This window comes from Diabrotica virgifera, chromosome 3 (genome assembly GCF_917563875.1).
Source record: "Diabrotica virgifera virgifera chromosome 3, PGI_DIABVI_V3a".
Classification (NCBI taxonomy): Eukaryota; Metazoa; Arthropoda; class Insecta; order Coleoptera; family Chrysomelidae; genus Diabrotica; species Diabrotica virgifera.
The window spans coordinates 55,388,412-55,410,760 of NC_065445.1; the positions used below are offsets into that span (position 1 = coordinate 55,388,412).

The following is a 22,349-nucleotide window of genomic DNA, read 5'->3' on the forward strand; positions in this document are numbered from 1 at the left end:
AAAAGCACTTAGTGAAATGAAGAATACTTAAGGGCGTAGACGCAAAATTTCGGCTCCAATGCTTTTTAAATGAATTTGTTTTTTGCGAATCCTGAGAAAACTAATAAATATTTTTTTTTTAATTTAAACGTCGAATGAAAGACTACATTATTACCGAGGGATGAAAGTCCCTTACAATAAATAAAAAGTTTCTTTTGAATGAGATATTTGAAATTAAAAATCACTCTAAATTTTCTCTTTTTTGCACCCCTGTAACTTATTAACATTAACATTATAGAAGTTTTCAGGGACTTTCGAGGGCCCTCGATAATAACATAATCTTTCATTCTGCGTTTAAATTTTTCAAAAATAATTATCAGTTTTAACTAATTTAAAAAACATACTTATTAGCTGTACTAGAACCTCAAAAAGAAAGACCATATCGAAGATCAGACTCGAACAAAGAAAATTACGTTATTTTGGAAGATGTTAAATTGATTTTCTTCGAAAGAGATCTTATCGCATAGGGCTAAATAGTTTCTTACGAAACAATCGATATGACTGGACTATTTATGGTTGCAGCCTAAAACAATACCAAGACATTTTTCAGAATCAATGGTACTGATCTGGCTGTTGGAGCAAATATTTAAGCTCCTTTATAGGATAATGTTACTCTTTTATCTAGTCAAAAAAGAGTAAATTAGAGTCGGCAAGTAGTTCAGATGTTGTAGTTGCATGAAGAGTTGCAATATATGAGTTGCTCCAAGTGATACTGGTATTATCAGCAAAAACAAAAAATTTTCCATCGACTTTTAAATTAGTGATGCCATTAATAAAGATAAAGAAAAGTAGAGGACTCAATACTGAATCTTGTGGTACTCCATATACAATGTTTTTGAGACTAGAGTCTGCATCGTCTGCTCTAACCGGTTGTTTCCTATTAACCAGGTAAGATTGGAACCAATTCAAAGAAATACTATGAGTTATTTAAATACAATAAATTTAGTTTTTTTTTATCAGAATGTGATTTACACAACCGGAAGCTTTGGCACAGTCACAAAAAACAGAGGCAGTGTAAAGATTATTGTTCAGTGCTTGGTAAACCTCATGTACTACAGAAAACCTGGCATCCGTGTGATTCAAATGTTGTTTTCTACGAGAAAGGACATAAGTCGAGCTTTTATGGGTCTCTCAATATTTGTTGAGAGTGCCGATAATAAGGCAACAGGACTATAGTTGCAGGCAATATTATAATTATTACTTTGATTGAAGACATTTACATATTCCTGAACTATACTGGTAAAAATGCATAAAACCTTGCTTTAACAACAAACGTAGAATTGTTTTTTGTAAATAAACACATAAAATTGTTTATGCTGTTAATTTTTTATGAGACTCCATTACAAATTTCAATCAGCCATAAATAATTTTCTATTAAACATTACACAATAAACTCGTAATCTACGGCTATATAATTTTAATATTCCCTTGTTCCCCGTTTGATTAAATATCGCCATAAACAGAAACTTAAAAAGGCTTTTATGATATATTCTGCAATTGATTGTCCTAGTACTCGTTCTGAATCACCTTCGAGGTGCGGACCCTAGCTAATTGCTGTAATGTTCTATTATCTATTGTCATTATTTTTGTTTTATTGCTTTTTAGCCCAGTAAACAAACGTGAAACACGGCGATACCGTATATTTTTCCGTGCCACCACCGAATTGCATGAAGATTTGGTTACTACGTGTTATATCTTTCCTATACTGTTGTACGGAGTTGAGTCGTGGACTTTCACAGACGCCATCTGCAAGAAAATTGAGGCTTTTGAAATGTAGCTCTATATTCGAATTCTGAAGATATCTTATACCGACCACGCTACTAATCAGGGTGTTTTGTTGAGAACGGAAAAAGAAAAAGATCTGTTAACCGCAATAATAACAGCCTAAATCGAATATCTCGGTCACATCATGAGGAACAGCGAAAGATATGGACTGTTACAACTAATCTTGCAGGGAAGAGTAGAAGGAAAACGATGACCAGGAAGAAGAAGGATTTCCTGGCTAAGAAAATCTACATATAGCCCGATCAAAGAACAATCTGACCCCAAAAAAAATAAAGGAAGGATGAAAATTTGGGAATAGGTAGTTGAAATTGTCTATTATTATATAAGAAAAAGTTTACAATTCTTCAACCCCTCCATTTTTCAAAAAACCCTTTTTCAACCCTCTCGAAGGTGAAAAATATACAGCGTGTCTACTTGAGTTGGAAACATATGGGAAACTTTTTTATTATTAATTTTACGAAAAAAAGTTATTCTTTATGAAAAGTTCTGTAAGCCCCAAAACCTAAGATTCAATTATCAGATATCAAATTTTCTCAATATTATACGAGGTATGTCAAAAAATATGAATTTCGGCTAAGGGTAAAGTACCTTCTCTCAATATCGAAAATTCTTATGATAAAAAGTTGTTTGGAATTAAAAACTAAGATGAAATATGCAATTACATGCTTCTTATTGAAAAAAAAAATATTTTTCTCAAATTTATGGATACCCAACATCGTTTTTAATTATTACAAATATCATAACTCGTTTATTATTCATTTTACGAAAAAAAGTTATTCTTCATAAAAAACTTTGCATGGTCTAAAATCTAAGACACAACCATGATATATCAACTTTTATTAATTTTATACGAGGTGTGTCAAAAAATATGAAATTCGCTCAATATTATAGCACCTTTATATTTCACAGTATTTCAAATAGAAGGATGTAATTGCATATTGACACATAGTTTTTAATTCTAAACAACTTTTTTAATAACCGTTTTCAATATTGTGAAAAATAAAGGTACTTTACTCTTGAGTGAAATTCATATTTTTTGACATAACTCGTATAAAATTAATAAAATGTCATATTTGTTGGTTGAATCTTCGGTCTTAGGACATACAGAGATTTTTATAAAGAATACCTTTTTTTCGTAAAAGTAATAATAAAAGAGTTATCGTATGTGTAATGAATAAAAACGAAGTTAGTATCAATAAATTTGAGAAAAATTTGGAAAATATTTTTTTCCAATTAGAAGCATGTAATTACATATTTGAGCTTGGTTTTTATTTCCAAACAACTTTTCATAATAAGAATTTTTGATATTGAGAGAAATAAAGGTACTTTACCCTTAGCCGAAATTCATATTTTTTGACATACCTCGTATAATATTGAGAAAATTTGATATCTGATAATTGAATCTTAGGTTTTGGGGCATGCAGAACTTTTTATAAAGAATAACTTTTTTTCGTAAAATTAATAATAAAAAAGTTTCCCATATGTTTCCAACTCAAGTAGACACGCTGTATATTCAAAATAAGTCCGGAATTGGATAAAATGACAAATTCTAAGAAACTTTTGTTCTATACAGTTTTTTCCCAAAGTCAATACTTTTCGAGTTATTTACAAGTGAATATGTTCATTTTTAACAGAAAAAAACATGTTTTCGGACGGTTTTTCGGAGATAACTCAAAAAGTAAGTATTTCAGCGAAAAAAATATTCTTAGCAAAAATATAGCTTATAAAAAACTGAAAAAAACGGTGTATGCTTGAGGTCTGTAGACCCAGTAGAAGCAGAGTTGTAGCTAATGAAAAGTAGGTTCTTCATCAAATTCCAAATCGAATATTTCAATGTGAAAAAACCCAAAAGCGAAGCACTTTTTGGGAAAAATTCATTTCAACTTTTTTAAAGTGTTTAAAAAAAGGTTTATTTTTGTTTTTTAAAAAACTTATATCATTAAAAGTAAATGAGTTACGCTCAAAATATTGTTGGTCCCTTTTATTTTTTGGTAAAAAAATCGCGAAAATCACCCCCTAATTACCACCACAAATAAATTTTATCATTACCACTTCACAAGTAACTTTGCGTATGTTTATATGATCTTAAAGTTTCATCGGTTCAAAGTGCTTATTTTTGAAAAAGCTGTAGTTAAAATGACTTGAATGAGTAACTAATCACGAGTTTAGACAAATTTTGAACAGCCATGGCATAACCAATTTTTGTCTAACAAGAAAACAAAAAGAACAAATATTCAGAAAAGCAAAACGTACATTTTATTACTCCTTAAGATTTTTGGTATTACTAATAATTTTTAAGTTAATTCCATGAACAATTCCATTTTTTTTTTCAAATTAAAACTTATACACTTTGAACCAATAAAACTTATAGATAATATAAATAATACATAAGAAAAGTAACTTGTGAAGCGGTAACGATTAATTTTATTTGGAAAGCTAATTAGGGGGCGATTTTCGCGATTTTTGTACCAAAAAATAAAAGGGACCAACAATATTTTGAGCGTAACTCACTTATTTTTAATGTTAGAGGTTTTTTTTTAAACAAGAATAAACCTTTTTTTAAACACTTTAAAAAAGTTATAATGAATTTTCCCCGTAAAGTGCTCTGTTTTTTGGTTATTTCACACTGAAATATTCGATTTGGAATTTGACGAAGAAGAACTTACTTTTCATTAGCTACAACTCTGCTTCTACTGGGTCTGTAGACCTCAAGCGTACACCATTTATTTTCAATTTTTTATAAGCTATATTTTCACTAAGAATATTTTTTCGCTAGAATATTTAATTTTTGAGTTATCTGCGAAAAACTGTTCAAAAACATGTTTTTTTTTGTTAAAAAAGAACATATTTACTCGCAAATAACTAGAAAAGTATTAACTTAGTGAAAAAACTCTATAGAAAAAAAGATGCTTAGAATTAGTCATTTTATCCAATTCCGGGCCTGTTTTGAACGTATATTTTTTCACTCCCGAGTTCATATTTTTCACCCCGTATTTTCCAATTTTTGTAAAATGGAGGGGATGTAGAATTGTAAACTTTTTCTTATATAATAATAGACAATTTCAACTACCTATTCCCAAATTTTCATCCTTCGTTTATTTTTTTGGAGGTTTTCGTAAAATTTTGTGTTCCCTGATCGGGCTAATACATGGTTCAACACAACAACCACAAATCTTTTCAGAGCAGCAGTGAGCAACGTACAGATTGACATGATGGTCGTTAACATCCGAAACGGATAGGCACTACAAGAAGAAGACCCCCCACTTCACTTTTGGACCTGTGCCGTTGGTTGCTTTTGCTATTGGGGTGAAAGCCACCCCTAAAAAACATACGTTCACGATAAATCCAAAAATGGATAAATTGACTAATTCTAAGCAACTTTTGTTCTATAGAGTTTTTTTTACTGTGTTAATACTTTTCGAGTTATTTGCGAGTGTAAATGTTCATTTTTCAACAAAAAAAAAACTCCAAAACAGTCATTTACTGGGCTACAACTTAAAAAAGCTTTTATGATATATTCTTCAATTATTGATGATCCTATTAGTACTCATTCTGAATCACCTTTAAGGTGCGGACTCTATAATGTAGCTAATTGCTGTAATGTTCTATTGTTGTTATTTTTGTTTTATTGCTTTTATGCAAAAAAGGAGAATAATGAGTTGTATAATTTTATAAAAACTTACATACACCAACAGATATCTATATTACAAATCAAAACATCAATGTCAAAAAGGGAATCATTAAATTAGACAAGGCGAAAACGGCGGGTCCGTTGGGAAAAATATTCCCATGCGATTTTTTTGCATAATCACATTCGTGAGACATCCCAGAATAAGGTTCAAGAAGTCGCCCACGTGAAAAGTGGTTCAATTTTTTTAACAATTTTTTTAATCAAATTGCAAAAATCAATATTTTTGGCTCGGACTAATTTTTTTCTGGACATTCTGGACAAAAAAGGTCTCTTATAATTTTTCTCTAAAGTTGATCTTTTTCGAGTTATAAGCAATTTGAAATTTGAAAAACGCGAAAATTACCCTTTTAAGACTTAATAACTCGGTTAAAAATTATTATTATGAAAGTTAGAAAGTGTTATAAATTTATTACTAAGCTGTTATTTTTAATTAATAACAATGGGCGGTTAGATCGTATTGACGCGGCTGTAAATGTGAGTGCAAGTAAGATGCACAATTGGACTGCCGGAATGGCATCTCTCTCGCACTCAGCATTTACGGCCGCCAAACACGTGCATGGCGCTCAGTATTATTACTTAAAAATAACAGCTTAGTAATAAAATAATGACAAAAATTTCTTCAGGATCTTGTAGGGGGGGCATTAAACTTTGATCTAGACACTTTCTGACTTTCATAATAATAACTTTTTCCGCAAATCGCCAGGAAATTTTGACATTCCTGTCAAAATTTCTTGAAGAAAAAGTCAGGACTTCCTTACTGTAAGGAAATGTCATTTCCTTACTGTAAGGAAATGATATTTCCGTACAGTTGTTAGTGTTCTACATAAATGATAATTCAACCTCAATACGTTTCCATAGTAACCCAAGTAATTTTATTAGGAATTTCAAAGCACCATTTATTTGGGAATAAAATTATCGCGTTTTTTTTAAATCAATCAATATCTGTCGAATTTTAAACGATTTGCGGAAAAATAGTATGTTTACCTCGTAGGAAAAGCCACATTCCTGGACTCTGTGTTGCTAAGTCTCGGCTTGCGCCTCGACTTAGCAATCTTCACAGTCGTACAGGAATGTTAAGCTTTTCCTACCCGGTAAACAATGTACTATTAACCGAGTTATTAAGCCTTGAAAATCGCCATTTTTCGTTTTTTTCAATTTTAAATTGCTTATAACTCGAAAACGATCAACTTTAGAGAAAAATTATAAGAAACCTTTTTTATCCAGAATGGTCCAAAAAACCTACAAAAAAATTGTCCGGGCCAAAAATATTGATTTTCGCAATTTGATTAAAAAAAATTGTTAAAAAAAATTTGGACCACTTTTCACGTGGGCGACTTCTTGAACCTTATTCTGGGATGTCTCACGAATGTGATTATGGAAAAAAATCTCATGGGAATATTTTTCCCAACGAACCCGCCGTTTTCGCCTTGTCTAAATCCTTAAACGCTGTGAGCTCGTAGGCAGAGGGGATATTTAAAATTTTGCGAGCGCCAGTAGTGACAAATCAGTGAACGTTCGGTGGAAATTTGACATAAATGTCCAAGTGATTAATTTAAAACATTGAAATTAAAAACATTAATAGGAAAAAATATTAGTTGGTCACAGCTGTGGTGTATATTTTTACCTTAAGTATAATTACGTTTTAAATACTGAATTTAAGTTTTTTTAATATATCGTAATATGTAATTATAAATTAATCTAAGCGCCATCTACACGATAATTGTGAAAGTATCCAAAGTAAGAAATTTCATTAATAGAACGTTTAAATGATTAGCAAAATCTTAAAAAAATCGATTACAATTTAATTACTTTTTTGCGTTTTAAATATAAAGCGATAACAATTAAATAATATATTTAAAAATTACCGGCGAAAGTTGCATTAGTAATCCGCTAGTAGTTGATTGGAAATATAATGCCTTTTATCTAGTTGATTGGAATTTAAGGATTGAAACCTCATATACCTATTAGAGTTAAATGGCTAACAGTTTGCCAACATTATTACTGAGGGCCGAAAGTACCTGCAAACTTTTATAATGTTTATTTTAATAAGTTACAGGGGTGAAAATAAAAGATAACATTTAGTGTGATTTTAATTGCAAATATTTCATTCAAAACAAACTTTTTATTTATTCTAAGGGTCTTTCAACCCTCGGTAATAACGTAATCTTTCATTCTGCGTTAAAATTTTTCACAAATACTTATTAGTTTTCTCCGGATTCGAAAAACATGAATACATTTAAAACACATTGAAAATTTTGACAGGCGACATTTTGCGCCTTTCCCCAATGAATTAAATAACGCAATTTATTAATTAATTTCAATTTAACTAACATAATTATAAAAAATGCTAAAGTTTAAAGAGATTATTAAAGAACTTACCCTTTAGAGTCAGATTCAAATTGGTGTAATTCAATAACTGTTGAAGGTTTTGATTTTCATACATAAATATACTGTAGTTCGAATACATATCCATCTCTGGGGTTCTATCACTTCCGATGTACGTTATATTTCTTAGAAAATGCAAAGAACTTAATTTTCTGGTTCTTGCAATCATTAACATTCCGGAAATATTTACGACTTTTCCTGTAACAAATGGTTTTTATAAAATAATCAGTATTTTAAAATGCATTTAGATTAGAGTGACCAAATCATAAATTTGAAAAAACGGTACACACCCAAGGAGCAGTAGGCACCTAGAATTTTTCTCTGGGGGGGGGGGGAGAGGAGCGTCGAAATTTTTTTGTGAAAGACAAGTTTCATTTTGCTACTATTCTTTATATATTTTTAATATGCCCTGTGGGAAAGGCGGTTTAACCCGCAAAACCGCCCCCCTGGGTGCGCCACTGCCAAGGAGGGTTTGGAGCGATATCAAAACAGGTAGGGGAGATTGAAACATGGTCCTTTAGCTAATTTGGGACCTATAAATCCTTTTCAATTTACATTTGAATACCTAATTTACGTACGATCAAGACTGCGAAACAAACATAACACTAAAAAACTCCTCCAGAATGACACGGATCAACAACCCGGCAGAACAAAACAGGGAAGAATACAAAATAGCGAGAAACAAAGCCAACCCAACAAATAAAAAGATGAAAAAAGGACTGGTTTCGCTGGAGGATATTGAAAAAGACAGAGAAAACCATAAAATAAAACAATTATACAAAAAAGTCAGACCAACAAAAAATACAAGAGCATTAAAACAAGAGGACTAAAAAACCAAAAAGGAGAAACCGTATTTGAAGACAAACAGACCAGCAACATATGGGAAGAATATTAGAAATATTTTAATAAGATAAAGATAAGAAAAAATGCTATTCACTATGAAGGAAACACACTGCAATGAAGAAGTAAGGCCGTACAAGATAACGACGAAGTAGAAATTTTCACAGAAGAAGAAGTACAAAAACAAATATTAAAAACCTCTAGGAAGCGGAAAACAGCAGGAGAAGATAAAATAATAGCAGTGGAATTAATAAAATAATGAGGAAGAGAATTACATAAAGAAATCAACCAGCTTATACAACAAATGCCATGTTAATAACCAACGTTCGCAACGGACAGGGTACTTGAAGAAGAAGAAGAAGAAGAATACAACAAATATGGACAAAACAGACTACCAGACGATTGGAACATAGGTATTATAGTACCTATATATGAAAAAGGAGATCGGGAGGAGTACGTGAATTATAGAGCGATAACTTTATTAAATACCACATATAACGTCCATAAGTAACGCATACATTCATTATCTCGTAAACCGGCGACTTTAAGGAAAAATTCCGAAACAGGTTGATTTTTATTTTTAAATAACAATTTTATGGCATATACAACTAGTGACGTCATCCATCTGGGCTTGATAACGTAATCGATGAATTTTTTAAATGCGAATAGGGGTCATGTGATAGCTCATTTGAAAGGGTATTTAATTCTCTATTCACTAATACAAACTTTAACATAAATACTTATACAGGGTGCCCAAAAAGAATTTTTTAATTAAATTAATTGAGACAAAAAGAAGAATGTATCTAATTTATTTAATTTAAAATTCGTTTTACTTTTGTTAGAAAACAGGAATACAGTGGAACCTCGATTATCCGTCAGGGCACCGGACCAAGGGTATGACGGATAATCGAAAAGACGGTTAACAGAACATTAAAAAAACCTCATTGATCAAACGACTAAGTGACAAAGTGATACAGTCAATGTTCGAATTTGAATCAAATTTAATTATGGTGACACACAGATATTGACTGTAATAATTATTGTGCTGTGCATTTTTATTTTCGGCATGCGATTCTAAAAATAGAACTCTAAAAGCACGGTATCATTTATCACCTATTTAAATTGAAATTGAATCCAGAGCCCTGAATAAGATCAAAAATTATTTACATAAAAAAATGCGGTGGTGGCATAACCACACGTGTACATTTCAACGAATTTCGTTTGGCTTATCGCAATGCTCAAACAAAATTAATTGATGACCTAAATTTTTACTTATGTAGTCAATATAACTTATGTAGGTATGGACCCTGACGGTTAACAGAGGTGACGGTTAATAGAGAGACGGATAATCGAGGTTCTACTGTACATGTTTATTTGACAAATAATAAATATTACTTTTCGCTTAAATTCAATGTTAGAGCTGCCACCCACCTGCCTCTTGGAAGTTTAACATTACGCTTAAGCGAAAATCAATGTTTATTTTTTAAATAAAACATTTTTATGTTTTCTGGCACCAATAAAATATATTTAGAATTAAACAAATTGCATATATTCATCTTTTTGTACCAATTAATTTAATTTAAAAAAACATTTTTTGGACACCCTCTATAAATAATTATATTAACGTTTATATTATTGAATAGAGAATTACATACCCTTTCAACTAAGCTATTACATGACCCCTATTCTTATTTAAAAAAATCATCGATTACGTCATCACGCCCAGATGGATTACGTCACTAGTATGATATGTATGCCAAAAAATCGTAATTTAAAAATAAAAATCGACCTGTTTCGGGATTTTTCCTTAAAATCTCCGGTTTACGAAATAATGAATTTATGCGTTACTTCATGGACGCACTGTATTCAAAATGAGGCTTAAATCATGCGCTGAACGAATATTACGGGAATACCAGAAAGGATGCAGAACGGGAAGGTCGACGATTAATTCCATACATACAGGGGAGTAAATAATTAAAAGATAGAGAGAATACAACAAGCATAGTAAATGCACCTAATATTCATAGATTTCAAAAGCGCTTTTGATACAATCAATCGGACGAAAATGATGAAGGAGCTAGAGAATGTTGGAATCCCAGAAACATTAAGACATAATATGCTAACAGTGAGCCTAAAGACTAGAGCAAGGATCAGTTTCAACGGAACAACTTCTAAGGAGATCAATTTAAACAAAGGCGTCAAACAAGGTGACTCCATCTCCCTAACGCTATTTAATCTGATATTGAAAGTAATCATAAGGAGGACAAACTTTGCAAACAAAAACATTATTACAGATAAACTTCAACTAGTAGCGTATGCAGCATCATAGCGAAGAGAATAGGACTAGAGATAAACCAGCACAAAACAAAATACATGGCGATAGGAGATTGGAACTGTAACCATCTTTAGCTACTTGGGAGTAACAATAGGCAAAACTGGAAAAGAGAGAACAAAGGAAATAATTCTGAAAGGCAGAAAAACTTATGGAATCAATAGAAATCTGCTAAGAAGTAAGACTCCTAAGTATAATATTATGAACTTATACAGGGTGTTTCATTGGGAAACGGAAATACTTGAATGGTGAATAGAGGTCACTGAGGCGGTTCTAGATATACCATATTTATTGCCTTACCGATTTTTATAACCGAGTTACCCGAGTTTTATCGATTTTGCCCATTTCTTTCTGGACCCATAACTTTAGAACCACCCTGTATATTTTTTTTAATATTTGGAACACATATGTCTCATTTAAAACACAAACCATCCAACCACTAATTACAAGAAAAATCCAGGTCCGGACTAAAAAAAATTATAAATTCTTTGTGACCTTGAAACAACACCTCATTTTTAAGACGTTTGGTTTTTTATTCTTGTACATACTTACCCAAATATTTGTTAAGGTCATCCATTTCCACATCAGGCATTTTAATAATCAAGGAACCGTTAAGGTGGGTACACCCTTTTAGCTTCATCAATTCACTTATAGAATCAATTACATTCTGAGAATTAACTAAGTCCGTTGTATTACAGTGCTTTACGCACTTATATCCACAATAATGGCAACTGATTGTGTAATTCTTTGAGTTGGGCTTTGGAGTTTTGATTTCTTCATGCAAATCCGGACATTTGTTAACGCATTCTCCGTTATGAGTCCACCAGACATCTCGTAATTTAGTTTCACATTCTTCTTTGGTTACACATTTGTTGATTAACGTATGGGCATATCTGCAACAAAAAATATTTATATTAAAATCGACATTGAGAAAAAATATTTATATTAAATAGGCATTGTCTTCTAATAGTCCGAGTAATGAAGCTTAAAATAAGACAAAACCTCGCAATTTTTACAGAATGGATTGATTTGCTTGAAAATTTGAAAATAAGTAGTGGATAGCCAAGGATCAAAATCTATATAATGCCGAAAGGAGCTTTTACCATGGGGGTGGTTGCCACCCCATCTTGGGGGTGGAAATTTTTTATTATATTTTGACCACAAAAGTTGGTGAAAACATTCATTCTAAGCAAAAAACGTTCTATACATTTTTTTTGATAAAATAATAGTTTTCGATTTATTCGGTATCGAAAGTGTTAGTAGTCTAAGAGCTAGTGAACCCTCCGACTAACGGTCGTCCTGTAAGGCTACAAATTTTTCTAGTGATAATTCATAGCACACCAAGGCTAAAAACCATGACCTGGCAGGCCTCAGCGGTGCACGTGTATCTACCAGGTGAATCGAAAAGTGCAAATTTAGGGGGTAAAATAAACTTTCTCCTGTAAGGTTAAAATTTAAGTATGTGTTTGAGTAAGTCATTTAGAAGAAATGTGTACAATCACAGGCGATTCTGAAGAGCATAAGACCTTGCCAGGCGAGGGGAAAGATTATGGGTTTTTCCTAAAATTATTCTTTTTGCATCGAACAATTTTTTTTTAGGTTTTTTGAATCATTTCAAACAGAAAACGTCTTTTGTGATTTTTCTCTTAAGTTAATAGTTTTTGTTATAAATCGGCCATTTTTAACCCTAAATCGGACATTTATCTAAATATTTCAGTGTTGCCAAGGTACGTAGATATTCTTTAAACATTGATTGATGAAATCCCGAAGAGTTTTTTGCAATAAAATATCGAAAACCCCTTTGTTTTTTTAATTGCTAATCAAGCGTGTGCGACACTGTAGTATAAGTGAGGACGTTTGAGTGTGCATAAATTGATTATCTCGAGAATGGGCAAATTTCAAGAGAAATCCTTAGACAGGTCGATTTTTATTTTTGAATTAGGACTTTTTGGCATATATATAATACTAGTGACGTCATCCATCTGGGCGTGATGACGTAATCGATGATTTTTTTAAATAAGAGTAGGGGTTGTATGATAGCTCATTTGAAAGGTTATTTAATTCTCTATTCAGTAATATAAACATTAACATAATTATTTATACAGGGTGTACAAAAAATTTTTTTCTTCTATTTGTCAAATTTAATCAAAGTTAATTTAATAAAAAAAATTTTTTTGTACACCCTGTATAAATAATTATGTTAATGTTTATATTAGTGAATAGAAAATTCAATAACCTTTCAAATGAGCTATCACACAACCCCTACTCTCATTTAAAAAAATAATCGATTACGTCATCACGCTCAGATGGATGACGTCACTAGTATTATATATATGCCAAAAAGTCCTAATTTAAAAATAAAAATCGACCTGTCTGAGGATTTCTCTTGAAATTTGCCCATTCTCGAGATAATGAATTTATGCAAACTCAAACGTCCTCACTTATACTACAGTGTCGCACCTGCTTGATTACCAATTAAAAAAACAAAGGGGTTTTCGATATTTTATTGCAAAAAACTCTTCGATATTTCATCAATCAATGTTTAAAGAATATCTACGTACCTTGGCAGCATTGAAATTTTTAGATAAATGTCCGATTTAGGGTTAAAAATGGCCGATTTCGCAAGTTTCAAAATTTTCAATCGCTTATATAACAAAAACTATTAACTTAAGAGAAAAATCACTAAAGACGTTTTCTGTTTGGAATGATTCAAAAAACCTAAAAAAAATTTGTTCGATGCAAAAAGAATAATTTTTAGGAAAAACCCCTAAATCTTTCCCCTCGCCTGGCAAGGTCTTATGCTCTTCAGAATCGCCTGTCATTGTACACATTTCTTCTGAATGACTTACTCAAACACATACTTAAATTTAAACCTTACAGGAGAAAGTTTATTTTACCCCCTTTTGCACTTTTCGATTCACCTGGTAGATACACGTGCACCACTGAGGCCTGCCAGGTCATGGTTTTTAGCCTTGGTGTGCTATGAATTATCACTAGAAAAATTTCTAGCCTTACAGGACGACCGTTAGTCGGAGGGTTCACTAGCTCTTAGACTATAGTTTTATATCGAAATAATCAGTTTAATAAGTTTTCTGCTAATAACTCCAAAAGTTTTCGTTTTATCAAAACAACTTTACTTAACAAAAATGTACATTTTGAAAAAATACACAAAACCGTATTTTTTAATTTTCTTGAAGACCAATAGTAATCGAGCTATACTTTATTATATGTTAGCTCTTCTTCGTCAAATGCTAAATATTGTAGTTTCAAAGTCAAAGGACGGGAAAACTATGCATTTTTCGAGGATAACTTGTTTAACTAATTTAAAGTATTTAAAATATCTATCTCCAGAAATAAAAAAGAGTCTCTAGCTCAAAAATTAGGACCAGTGGATCAGTATGATGTACTGAATAATGTGTATGTAGATAATTGGAGAAGAAGCCTTTTTTAATTCACGATACTTCGATTTTGGTATAAATTTCCAAAATTCAGTAATCGGTACCGACTTACATTTTAATATTGTAGAGCTTGAGCTCTTGGTATCTCTATTAATAATTAATAATGAGAATTATTATAATTCTCCAGATGTATTTTGGGCACAGCCTCCTACAGTTACAAGCTATGAAGTAAAAAAGGCAACGTCGCAACATATGATTTAGGTAGTCCTAGGAAGGAGAATTGGTGGTCCGTTTCATAACGGAATATTTTAAATAAAATGCATGAATCTCTTTTTTAAATTGTTCAAATAAGAGAAATTTTAACTAAATTAAAATTTAAAAAGGAAGGTATGAAATAAATAAGTTAAACTTGCTAGTAATAATAGGTATTTATTTTTCATACACATGTTAGAAATGTATAGGAATAGTCAATATTTTTAATTTTTAAAATCTAGTGTTTTAATAATTATTAACAATGTGTAGTACCTAGCAGATTAAGAAAAAATACGGGTATGTACTCAGTATACCAGCAATAAAAAACGAATACAGGGAGTCGTAAATCAAGCATTATGAATTACAATATTGTTTAAAGTATAAAAAACACTTTTAGTTCGATACTTTTCTAGCTTAGTCCACAACTTATATGTGTTATTAATTTTATTATTATTACAGTAACAAACCAACAAACGGAGGGCTTATATTCTAACTTAAATTAACACTGTAATCACTATTGTCACTGAAAATTGTACAATTTTATGGACAAAGCTAACAAAAAAGTGAAATAATATAAAAATATAAACCAACAGAACAAAACAATTTTAAATTAGTAAAATTAAAAAGAGTAGCCATGATCAGGTCTTTCAGGAAAAATGTTTAGATGCTTGTGAATCCAACAAACAGTTTCTAAAATACATAAAGAGGAAAGTCTATCAAATTAATAGATAACTAATTGCTCTTTTTTGTAATTTAAAAGTAGTATCAAATTGGGCAGCTGTACTAGAACTCCAAAAATTATGCCTATATCGAAGATGATACTTAAACAATGATAAATATGCCATTTTTGCAGATGATAAATTTATTTCCTTTGAAACAGATTTTATTGCAAAGCAAATTTCTTAAGGAAGGCTAGTTACTGTGGCTAGTTTCTTTCTAGGGAATCAGTATGCAAGGACCATTTACGATTACTGTCAATAAAAATACCTAGTAAATTTTACAAAGTTCTTCTTCTTAAGGTGCCTATCCGTTCCGGATGTTGGCGATCAGCATGGCTATCCTAACTTTGCTTGCTGCTATTCTGAACAATCCGGTTGTCGATGTATTAAACCACTTTCTCAGGTTTTGAAGCCAAGATATTCTTCTTCTCCCTGGTCCTCTCTTTCCAAATACCTTGCCTTGAAGAATGAGTTGCAACAAGCCATATCTCTGTTCATTCCTCATAACACGGCCAAGATATTCCAGTTTGCCCTCTTTGATTGTGTTAATAATCTCGCATTCCTTGCCTATTCTACGTAGAACCTCAACATTAGTCACACGATCCACCCACGAAATTCTCAAAATGCGCCTGTAACACATCTCGAATGCCTCGAGTTTTATCAAAGAAGCCTCGGAAAGTGTCCAGGCCTCTACTCCGTATAATAACGCAGAAAATACATAGCATCTGATGATAGAGATTTTGGTAGCAAGAGGTAAATCGTGGCTTCTGAAAAGAGACTTCATCATTATGAACGCTGATCTCGCTTTTCCTATGCGTTGTTTTATTTCACTTGAGTGGTCCCACTGGCTGTTTATGTTGGTACCAAGTACCAAGGTATGTGTAGCTGTCGACCCTGTCAATTAGTTGTTGGTTAACCAAAAGCTGTGCATTTAATATTTCGCGCTTACTGACTACCATGTACTTTGTTTTTTTCGTATTGTGATCAAGTCCGTATTTTTACAAAGTTAACGATACTGATTTGAAACATATTAAGAGATAAAAATCAGTCTGAACACCGCTTAAATTGGACTTGACTAAAAATGACTATTATTTTGTTAACGTTGATAATTTTCTTTTTTTGGGTACAGTTTCAACAGTTCCTTTTATTTCTTTATTTTTACGTTTATCTGCTTTTTTGCAAGTTTACTATTATTTTCATTTTTAGTAAAATTATTTAAAATATATTGCTTAAGATTTTTTATGCAACAAGATATATATTTTGCGCTTTGTTCACAAATACGTTATTTTTGTAAAGTTTACATAATCCGTAGCTACATATTATAAGCCCTTACATTGTAGTACAATTACAATATCAATAATATATATATAATATTAGTCCAATAATACAACTTAAATAACTGCCTAGACACATAAAAACACTTAATATTAAGTAAAAAAATATAATTTATACATAGCTCTCAATGCACTGCAATCAGCTGGCCACATTCGAATAGGACTACCCATTGACGTTGCCAAATTTCTACTTCATGGCTTGTAACTGTAGGAGGCTGTGATTTTGGGTCATAATTATATTGAAAATGGAAAACTCACACAAAATGAAAAGGAACTCGGGTACACTTATGGAGAGCCGCAAATAATCCTTAAAGAGTGGCTCAAATGTGGCTCGCGAGCCGCAGTTTGGCAACCCCTCGTATATGCAATCTTAAGATTCGATTCCAACAATATAGCTGGTAAATAACTTTTCCTTGTTTTTTCCTAATTTGGCCAGAGTACAAGGACATTTTTAGTGCTCGTAAAGAAAGAAACTCAATGTATTGTTGCATTTTCGAGTAGAAAGTATAGAATTGTAACATTGTATTCGAACGAATTCGCGTGTAGGTAACTTTACGAGTAGTTCACAAAACATGCACAAACGAAATTTTTATTAACCTTTTACGATTTATTATCAGTTAAAAGTTAGCTAAAAATAACTGGATATATTTTTATGAGGTAAAAGTAAAATCAATATTAGAAAGAAACAAATTAATCTTGCAAAAAGGAACCCCGACAACTAAAGAACTTATGCAAAACAGTACCAATCACCAGTAACATGAAGGTAACTTGAGTCTAACCTAAAGTCAATAAAACAATTAAAAGAAAGAGACCAAGAATAAGAACAAATATAATCACCGCGATCAAAAAAACTCATACGACGTCGATACCGAAAAATAATAAGTTACAGACAGAAACTCAACCGATGATTAAGGATAGAAGCTGCATGAATCGAAATTCACCAGAATATAAGGAACTTAATAAGGCAATAAGAATGAGGATAAGACAAGACGTCAGGGACAACAATACCGAAAAAATTAAAAATATTATAGAGAAAGGCAAGAGATGAAAGTGTTCTTCTTCAGGTGCCACCTCCGCTACGGAGGTTGGCAATCATCATAGCTATTTTAATTTTTGAGGCAGTAGCTCTAAATAGTTGTTTTGAGCTGCATCCAAACCATTCTCTCAGGTTCTTCAGCCATGAAATTCGTCTTCTTCCGATGCTTCTTCTGCCCTCTATCTTTTCTTGCATTATGAGTCGCACGATGCCATACTTCTCGCCCCGCAGCACATGTCCGAGATACTGTAGTTTTCCTTCTTTAATTGTAAGTTCAACTTCCTTCTCTTTATCTATTCTTCTCAGTACTTCATTGTTCGTAACTCTATCTACCCAGGAAACCCTCATAATTCTTCTATAGGTCCACATTTCAAAAGCCGTTAAGGCGTCTCATTGTCTCTACATTTAACGTCCATGATTCCACTCCATAGTATAGAACACTGTATACGTAACATTTTGTTAGGCGTACTTTAAGAGCTAATGTTAAATCTTTGCTACATAGGACCTTTTTTATTTTCATAAAATTAGAACGTGCTTTTTTGATTCAGACTTTGATTTCTGCAGCATAGTCATTATTTTCTGTTATAAGTGTTCCTAGGTAAGTGTACTTTTTTACTCTTTCGATCTGCTGGCCCTCTACTATCAAGCAAAAGCATTATCAATGAAAGTGTTAAAGAGTTTAAATAGCAAAAACCGACAACAAGTACATCAGATAAAAGATAAAAATGTATATAAAATAAATTATAAATGACAAAAACCAGATAGTAAGCATTGTTGAAGATTACTATACAGAATAGACTTCTCCAACGTAGCAAAACCTGAAACCTACGATATAGAATGAAGAATACTAAATTTAGGATCTGAAACACTTTACCAGAAATTACTAACGAGGAAGTTCTGACTGCCTTAAAACAGATGAAAAATGGAAAAACTCCTGGAGACGACGGAATAACAAAGGAGATGATTACAGCTGGAGGTAAAACAATTTTGAGGCAGTTAAAATCTTAATGAACAAGTGTTTCTTTGGGGATGCTATTCCAACTTCTTGGTAAAATGCGTAGGTACTTTTGCTACACAAGAAAGGAGATAAACACAAACTCGAAAATTACAGACCAATAATCCTGTTGCCACATCCGTACAAACTGCTTACCAAAATAATGACTAACAAGACCATCAAATAAATTCGATAGTTACCAGCCTGTTGAACAAGCGGGATTCCGGAAGGATATAATATCATAGAACACCTACAGAAAATAAGGACATTTATCGAAAAGTGTATGCGTAAGTACGAATGCAATGAACCTCTTCATTTGGCATTTGTGGATTACAATAAGGCAATCGATTCCACAGAACTCTGGGCCGTGTTAGAAGGAATGAATAACGCAACGATTGATTCTAAATATAGAATACTCCTCAAATACATAAAATATACGACAATGCAACTATAGTCCAGGCTTTTCGACCGAAGCAACCGAAGCTTTTCACCTCGCAATTTTTACAGAATGGATCGACTTGCTTGAAAATTTAAAAATAAGTAGTGGATAGTCCAAGGATCAAAATCTATATCATGCCGAAAGGCGATTTTACCATGGGGGTGGCTGCCACCCCATCTTGGGGGTGGAAACTTTTTATTATATTTTGATCGCAAAAGTTGATAAAAACATTCATTCTAAGCAAAAAATGTTCTATACATTTTTTTGATAAAATAGTTTTCGATTTATTCGCTATCGAAAATGTTAGTTTTATATCGAAAAAATCAATGTTTTTCGATAATATAGGTACTCATTTACGATTCACTCAATTTTTGCCGTAGACAATTTTTTTTAAAGTTCTTGGAAATTAAACAACCTACAATTTCATATTTAAACATTTTTTCGTATCTCTGATGCTAATATTTCTATTCTGAAGAAAATGACATTTTTTACAAAAAATCGTACTTCGCTTTTAACTCCTGTTTTTTAAAAACTAATCATTCTAAGCCAGTCAAACTTCTAGAATCTATTAATAATACATAAATAAAGAAGAATGAATAAGGCCAATGACTAAAAATAGGGCTAACTTACATTGTTATGCTTCCAATTGGATTTCTCCTTTTTTTTTCAAAAAAATGGATTGATTTTTTAACCGTAACTTTTTTATTTTTTATCTTAGAAAGTTTGGTAAAAAGAATTTTGTAGATTTTTACAAGATCTATAAGCCTATTAATATTAAATCTTTTTAAAATCCTCAGTCGCAAAAAGAGGTGACTTTGAAAGGGTTGGTAAAGGTGGTTTTTGCATGCTATTACAAGTTTTAATTGTCAATAGCTCACTCAATTTTTGCCGTAGAAAAATTTTTTACAAACCAGGTTCTTGGGAATTAAATAAGCTACAATTTCATATTTAAACATTTGTGGTTATGTGATCCACTATCCACTATCATGATCTTTGTCTTTGATATGTTTAATTGCAGACCAAATATTTAACTTTCGTTTTCAACCAGTCGTATAAGATCAATCAGCCCTGATTGACTATTTGAAAGAAGAGCTGTGTCATCTGCGAAACGTAGGTTGTTTATTTTATGACCATTTATTGAGATGCCTTTTCCCCATCCTTCATTCTCATAATATGCTCTCCATATATATTGAATAATTGTGGAGATAGTATAAATCCCTGTCTGACACCCCGTTCTGGATGAAATTCGTTTGAAAGTGTGTCGAGCACTTTAACTGATCCATTAGTGCGTTCGTATAGTTCAGTTATAAGCGAAATAAGGTGTTGGGGTACGCCTACTTCTTTTAGTATTCGCCATAAGTGTCTTCACTTGACCCTGTCGAACGCCTTACGATAATCTATAAAGCATATGTACAGTGGAATACTGAATTCCCTAGATTTTTCGATTATCTGTCTTATATTCAACAGGTGTTCTCGAGTACCTCTACCTTTGGTAAATCCAGTTTGCTCTTGTGAAATTTCTCTTTGAAGGAATGTTTTTAGTCTCTTATTGATTATATGTAGCATTATTTTACTGGCATGTGATATAAGAGAAATAGTTCTATAATTGTCGCATTTATGGACAATTTTATGGACCTTTTTTATGAATTGTCGTTATTGTAGATTTTGTCCAGTGTTCAGGCCATTGTTTAGAATGCCATATTTGGTTACAGTAGATGAGTAGATGAAGTAATTTTACGCCAGTTTCTTCTGTGACTTTGAGCATTCCGGCTGTTATCATATCTGGACCTGGTGCTTTATTATATTTGAGCTTACTGATCGCGAGTCTTACTTCATTTTCAAGTATATCAGGTTCGTCTTCCACCTCGTCAGAGATTTGGTTAACAGGTTCTTGGCGTTGATCATCTTTATATAGGTCCCTGCAATACGATCTCCATGTCTTTGCTATATCTTCTCTGTTTGTTCTCAGAGTTCAAGTGTTGTCTTCAATGGCCCAAGTTCTGGCTTTAGTCTCTTGTTAAGTAGCGTATTTTTCTAAACAGATCTCTCGGCTGATTATTCTGATCATGTCTCTCAATTTCTTTGCATATACTTTGATAGCACTGTTTTTGTCTGCCTTGCATCTTCGTTTTATTTCTCTACTAACATACAATTAATTAATATGTTCTTTTTATCATCCGTAACTTCACGCATATTATGCTCTTAAATAGACAAATCTTTGATCTTTAATAACTCAAAAAGTATTGATTTATTTTAATAACATGATATAACAAATTTTACTTAAAATTTGTCCCTCTATCGATTTGTAGGGTTATTTTTAATAAAATTGTTTTCACCCGCGGGAAGGGGTGGTATTCACCACCAGGGTTAAAGTGCAAGTTGGCACCAAATCAGTTTTATTTCTTGAGGTTTGCTCTAACTAGTCACCAATTTTCATGCAAATCGATGGAGGTTTAACAAAATAGGAGGTGGAAACCTTTAATGACTGCACTAACTTTCCCCTTTCATCCCTTATTGCTACTTCCTGTATCCACTGAGGTGTCAGCCTGAAAGGGTCATAATTGTCAATATAAAATAGACATATTTCACAGGAAAAACTCCATATTACTTATGACGATTATTTTTCGGCTCTAGCTCTCCGTCTATTAGTATATTTGCTGTTGTACCCATGCATTTTGTCGTTTTTGGTGAAATTAATATGCTTAATTTTCCACATTATGCTAAACGTAGCATACGTTTCCCTAATAATTTTGGATTTTTTCTCTTTTTTTTTAATAGTAAATAAAAGTTTTGTTGATTTAAAGTATTTTGTTGTGGTAGGTTAAATGATATTTAATTTGTTCTTGGAAAATACGTTGTATAAACATGTAAACAAAGTATTATGCATACATGTGAAAATGTAATGTTAAACAGAGAAAAAGAAGTGAAACTTACTTATCGGGTGGACAGCTCTTTACACAAAGTCCATTGTCGTCATAATTTCTGCAAACGATGCAGTGTCTGGCGGAATAATTTTTGTAGCAGCCCCAACATTCCTTGTGGCAGTGATCATTAGATAAGTTTTGCTGGCAATGAGTAGCATTCCAGCAAGCACCTGAAATAAAT

At 32.1% G+C, this 22,349-nt stretch overlaps 2 protein-coding genes across 2 annotated transcripts in view; both read right to left on the bottom strand.

The window, feature by feature from the left end:
• Positions 1-22,349, bottom strand: part of LOC126881076 (insulin-like growth factor 1 receptor) — a 220,555-nt gene that overhangs the window by 146,052 nt on the left and 52,154 nt on the right. Inside the window, exons 2-4 of the mRNA XM_050645107.1 lie at positions 22,179-22,338; positions 11,625-11,965; positions 7,895-8,098 (exon numbers count right to left, since the gene is read on the bottom strand). Of these exons, the coding sequence (XP_050501064.1) occupies positions 7,895-8,098; positions 11,625-11,712 (292 nt within the window). The 5' untranslated portion in view covers positions 11,713-11,965; positions 22,179-22,338. The remainder of the gene's footprint in view (positions 1-7,894; positions 8,099-11,624; positions 11,966-22,178; positions 22,339-22,349) is intronic.
• LOC126882483 (insulin receptor-like) overlaps positions 17,503-22,349 on the bottom strand; it is a 57,070-nt gene continuing 52,223 nt past the window's right edge. The window contains exons 3-4 of the mRNA XM_050647449.1: positions 22,179-22,338; positions 17,503-17,554 (exon numbers count right to left, since the gene is read on the bottom strand). Of these exons, the coding sequence (XP_050503406.1) occupies positions 17,503-17,554; positions 22,179-22,338 (212 nt within the window). The remainder of the gene's footprint in view (positions 17,555-22,178; positions 22,339-22,349) is intronic.